The 5,687-nt window shown below is 36.3% G+C and overlaps 1 protein-coding gene across 1 annotated transcript; it reads left to right on the top strand.

The window, feature by feature from the left end:
* The first annotated feature begins 3,832 nt into the window (after window positions 1–3,832).
* On the top strand, window positions 3,833–5,152 carry LOC110929692 (putative germin-like protein 2-1). The gene is made up of 2 exons (XM_022172871.2): window positions 3,833–4,252; window positions 4,454–5,152. Exons 1-2 carry the CDS (start codon window positions 4,135–4,137, stop codon window positions 4,987–4,989), a joined length of 654 nt encoding a protein of 217 aa, XP_022028563.1. The 5' UTR covers window positions 3,833–4,134; the 3' UTR covers window positions 4,990–5,152.
* The last annotated feature ends 535 nt before the right edge of the window (window positions 5,153–5,687 follow it).

The following is a 5,687-nucleotide window of genomic DNA, read 5'->3' as shown; positions in this document are numbered from 1 at the left end:
AATAAGACATAGAGTGTAGGGTATGTGTTGTTCATGATTGACTGAGTTGTTGAAAGTATAAATGAAACTCAGATTTGTGCATGTTAATGTATTCTGATGTTTTGGTTGTTGGGCCGCCTTACCTTAATGGGTTGCATAAAACTTAAGATGGCAACACACATATATTTGGGCCACACACATATTTAGATCGGATCAGTTATATTGGGCCCCACACCTGTACGGTGCATACTATATATTGGACATGTTGGGCCGGGTAAGAGGGGTAAGAGACACTTGGGTTACATGTTAATCGATTGGGTTCCAATCTCTTGTGATTGGCACACTAGATACAAGTGATAAAACCAAACAGGCGTGTACAGCTCTAACTTGCAATGTGTGTGTACCAGTATGGATACTTGCTACAACTTGTGTGATCGTACAAACTACGCTTATTATGACATACGTGATGGTTACATGTTTGGTTGTTTAGTGTTTGAGCAATACGTGTGACAAGATACGTGAATTGTGAATTCATTAAACTGATTGTCTCTGGTAACCACGATAGGATTTGACTGATCAACTGTTTAACGAGCATTTAATCTAACCGAGCAAACCAAAGGTGAGTTCATCTTTCTTGAGCATGCGTCCCGGTGGTTGGGACAGTCAGTGGGTATTCCTGGGAGGGACAAGTCTTTTGGGTTAAAACGGGAATGTTGGATAATATACTCTTCCTATCACCTTTCAAGTCCCTCCGTGTTGTTTGGTTACCAGGAAGGTAACATGGTATTAGTTAGTAGCGCTACTTAGGTTTGGCAACCTCACCCCGTATCTGGGAGAACGGGTGTTGAACTAATGACCTAGTCATGACCAATGCTTTGATAGGAGCATTGGAGAAAGGGCAAAATAATCAGAAGCCGTCTTGTATTGGGGTATTATCAACATTGTTTTCATCATTACTTCTGGAATTAACTTCAATGGATTAACTACATATTTGGTAAACAACGTTTTCGTAAAACTATGAACTCACCAGCGTTGTCTGATACACTTGTTGCATGCTCGCAGGTCGTTAGGTATCTTGGACTTGGGGAACTTGCTGTCTGGAGTAGCTGGAGTGGTCATGGGTCGACAGGAAGGATTTATGCGATTGATTTCATGAAACTATACTTTGGTTTTGAAACAGTTTAACTTGGTTTATTATTTGCTTCCGCTGAACTTATTGATTTTCGTTTAAAACTTGTTGAAGATGTTTTTATTAATAATGGGGATTTTATTTATAACTGGTATGGGTTCAATGTAATTGGTGGCTCGTTATTGGTACGTCACACGCCTATCAGGGACACTCCCTAGGTGGTATTTTGAGGGTGTGACAGGCTAGGTTTTCGTATATGGGGTATGTTTTAAGACATATAGTGACAGTTTAAACATATTAGGGGTGTCGAAAAATTATTTAGGAGGGTTGTTATAATTTTTTTTATCTAATTTTCCATATTTTTTCCACTTTTTGTGCTTAACATGTGATTTGGAAATTACATAACAAACAATATAAGATCGGACACACACATAAACGACAAAAAAAAAAAAAAAAGAATACCTTTCGGTAAATAAAAATACCTTAAACCTTTAATTGGGTGATAATTAACTCAATAATATATTGCTGAATGAGATGGACAACATTGTTAATCCTCCCTTAAGAATGTTGTCCACCCCATTCCGTGAAACTTTATTGAGAACAAAACTGAATCTCCAAGAAACGACGTTTGCAATCTGTATTTTTTGAACTTTTTGGCGTTTATAAATTGAATGGTATTTAGTAAAATATGACATTTGTTTTTTGTGTGATCAATGGAATGTCCTGAGACGTTGTTTATATAAGATGTTAGTTTAAGTGGGAATTTATTATAATAAATGTTAGTAATGAAGCTTCCGTCGTTTCAGTTACTGTTTGTTCAGCTTTATATGTTAAACACAAAGTTTGGTGTTTTATATGAATGTCGTTTAGATACAGATGATGTGTATAGCTTGTAGTTTGAGGCGGGACTTTCAATGGCGTTTTACTCATTAGTTTGGCGTTTTGTATAGAGCAGTATAAAGTCCCTTTTACCTTTAATGAAGCGCGTCCACGTAATAAAAATTATGTTATTTGCGAAAACGTCACCGCGCCAATCTAATTCATAAATTGTTTTAATCCAACGAATGACGGGCGCCCTCACCGTTTTCACACTTTTAGACGTTTTCCCTAAATCCTGCCGCTATATATTAATTTTTTTTAAATACCCTGTATATCAATTATCTTTATTAATTTTGGAGTGCTACTCAAGTGAGATGCCCAAACCCTTGCATGGGTTTAACGACTCATGTGTTATAATAATCATAAGGAGAATAAACTTGTAATTCTACATAATTTTAAATGCTTAAGTAATTAAAAAATTTAAAACATATGAAAATTTTTAAAAGGGTAATTCCCCCAATGATTTTTAAACTTATTCATATGTAAAGTTTGTTTAATTACTTCATAAAAACGAGTATTTTATTATTTTTAATTTATAATAATGATACATGATTACAAGTGTGTTCTAATTGTGTATCCCCTCTTCAGTATCTAAAACGCAATGGACTAAAAACACTTAAAAAATGTGTTTTTCTAAAACGCAATAGCTAGAAAACACATAAAAATGTGGTGGAAGAGTTGCATTTCTCTTGGGAGATGCAAGTTCAACTCGCATTTGGTGCAGAGTGAGTCACTCTCTGGTGGGCAATGATATGAGACCCAGGGAAACTTGGGATCGATCCTTGAGGCAAACGGGTTTTACCGGTAATTTCACTCATGCCTACGGGTGGGTGGGTTACCGAGTTTTCCCTGGAATTGGTGGTGGACTCTGTTTACTCTCGGAGTACTCCGTTTGGTCCAGTTGATGCCCCGAAAGTGCTCGGGATTGATTCTGTTGGCTGTTAGAAAAAGTATATGATATATGGCATGTCTATAAGACTACCCACTATGGTGACCAAATTGCACAAACGGTTGCCACTTGGCAAATAAGACAAAATTATAGGAAATTTGTTTAATTAAATAATTGAAATTTATTGACAACCAGGTTGGTATGACAACCAATAGTTGCAACCAACAACCAACATAATATTAATTCTTTATTTTATTTTATATTATTTAACTTCTATTTCTTTATAATATTTAATTCTTTTCCCTTTTTTATTATTTAACTTCTATTTCTTTATATAATAAAATACTAGTTTAGGTTGGGTTGTGATAGTGGGTGAAAAATTGGATTGGGTTGGGTTGAGTAGGTGGAAGAGAAAGAAATTAATATTTTAATAAAAGATTAGGTTGGGTTGGGTTGTGATAGTGGATAGTCTAAGTATGATTCTATTAGGACATGTAGAATAAGACAGTCACACTATTAATTAGTGCTGGGGCAACAAAAACGGAAAAGTCATTAAATGAATCATAGGGAAGAAGGCCGAATTTGCTCAACTTTTTGCTATAGGGACATAGTGAGAGCAGACACAAGGCGTGCAAAAACTGAAATGATACTATGCAAATTGTTAGAATGATTAACAAACAAGTATAAAGAACATTTATACGAGTTATAAAGTACAACTATATAACAATATATCTAGCAAGCCAGAAACACATTATTATTAAAGATAAGGTGCTCCACAAAAAGCATTATAAATCAAGTACATCAACAGCTTTCAGCTATCTCAATGGCCAGGTCAACAATGCAGCAACAGTATATAGACAAGATGCCATTCCTAATAATAATGAATTGTCTGGTAAAGAAGAAATAATCAAAGTTTTGGTCCTTAAAAGGAGTCATCATCATTTAGATCATATGATGTGTACACAAAGGCATGCTTCACCAATTCTTTGAGTGCTACATTCTACTACACAACAAGAACAGACAATCTCAACTTTTTTTCATGTGTTCGTGCAAATGCTAACATTTATCATAAATTTCCCATGTCCTCTTCTTTAAATATTTTAAATAATATGTCATGAATTCGAGGTCTTGATTACGTAGCCCTATATATATATGGATCTCAAAACCAATTCTTTTAACACTCACCGGTTTCTATTTTCTAGTTCCAGTTGCAAAGTATATTCATCCAACAATATTATCTAGAATTGCAGGGTTGGTTATGGCGAAAGAGATGTGCCACTTGATCACTTTATTAGCTTTTTCTTTCTGCTGTTTGACTTTTGCCTTTGATCCCAAACCCCTTCAAGATTTCTGTGTAGCCGATCCGAATAGCTCAGGTGTGTAACTTAGATTTCATTTTTTTCTTTTTTATTTAAGCCAAGAGAACCCGTGATAGGAAAACTCCCGCCAATACCCTATTAACTAACAGGATTATGTAAGTCGCGACTTGAACTTGCGCTGAGCAGTGATTTGAACCTGAAACCTTACTAGAGGCCGGGTTTGATGTTATGTATTATCTAACCAACATTTCTTTGCAGTTTTTATAAATGGCATGGCCTGCAAGAATCCTATGCAAATTCAAGCCAATGACTTTTACTTCAGGGGTCTGCATCTTAGGGGCAACACATCAAACCCTTTTGGATTTATGGTGCAGCCTGTGACTGTAGCTCAGTTACCTGGGCTCAACACTTTAGGCATCTCAATGGTCCGGATTGACTATGCACCTTGGGGAATCAACCCACCTCACACGCACCCACGAGCCACCGAGATCATTACCGTTTTAGAAGGCACACTTCAGGTTGGATTTATTACCTCGTATCCAGAATACAGGCTTATCACCAAGGTACTATATAAGGGTGATGTGTTTGTGTTCCCAGTAGGACTTGTTCACTTCCAACAGAATGTTGGAAACAAAAGTGCCGTTGCTATTGGTGCATTAAGTAGTCAAAACCCTGGTGCTATATTCGTTGGAAATGCTGTTTTTGGATCAAACCCAACAATTTCGAGTGACATTCTAGCTAAGGCGTTCCAAGTGGATAAGAAAGTGGTGGATCTGCTCAAGGCAAAGTTCTAAAACTTATTTGCATTTTTTTTACATTTCATTTTTGTGTGAGGATGGTGATAGATATTAGGATTGCTTATTTCTTATTCAATTTTCCCTTGTGAAATGCACATTTAATTGATTCGTGATGACTTAAAAGAAATCAAATTTAATGAAAAAAAGATTTATCAATGGATAGCTATATATGTTGAAGAACAATGATCAGAATCGTAACTTTCATTAACAGATTTGGTTTAATACAAGACATGAACAAACACGCCTTAGACCTAAACTGCGTATCGTTTCTAAACTTACTTCTACATATCTACATACTGACTCGTATAGTTTAGACATAAAAATCCAAGTCATAATATAATAAAACATAATTTCAGTTTATAAATCAAGAATCCCCCACCCCCCCCCCCCCCCTAAAGATAAATTTGTTTAGAAGAGATCTTCTTGATCGTTAGCCTTTACAATAACGTTGATACTTCATCCCAAACAAGATGAGCTTCTGGCTCCTCCTCTGTCTCCCTATTTTTCCACTTGGTGCATTCGTAAGCAAAGTGACCGGATTCACCACATTCGTAGCACCAAAACTAACTCTTGTCTTTATTTCGTTGATCCGTACCTCTTCAAAGTCCTCTTTCTCCTTTACCAAAGCCTGTTCCACAACCCCAACCACGGCCTTGATCACCATGTCCTTTTCCATGGTGCCAACCTTCAGGATG

The sequence above is a fragment of the Helianthus annuus genome, chromosome 3 (assembly GCF_002127325.2).
Source record: "Helianthus annuus cultivar XRQ/B chromosome 3, HanXRQr2.0-SUNRISE, whole genome shotgun sequence".
Lineage (NCBI taxonomy): Eukaryota > Viridiplantae > Streptophyta > Magnoliopsida > Asterales > Asteraceae > Helianthus > Helianthus annuus.
Note: the sequence above shows the minus strand (reverse complement) of the source record. Positions and strands in the feature narration are given on the sequence as shown.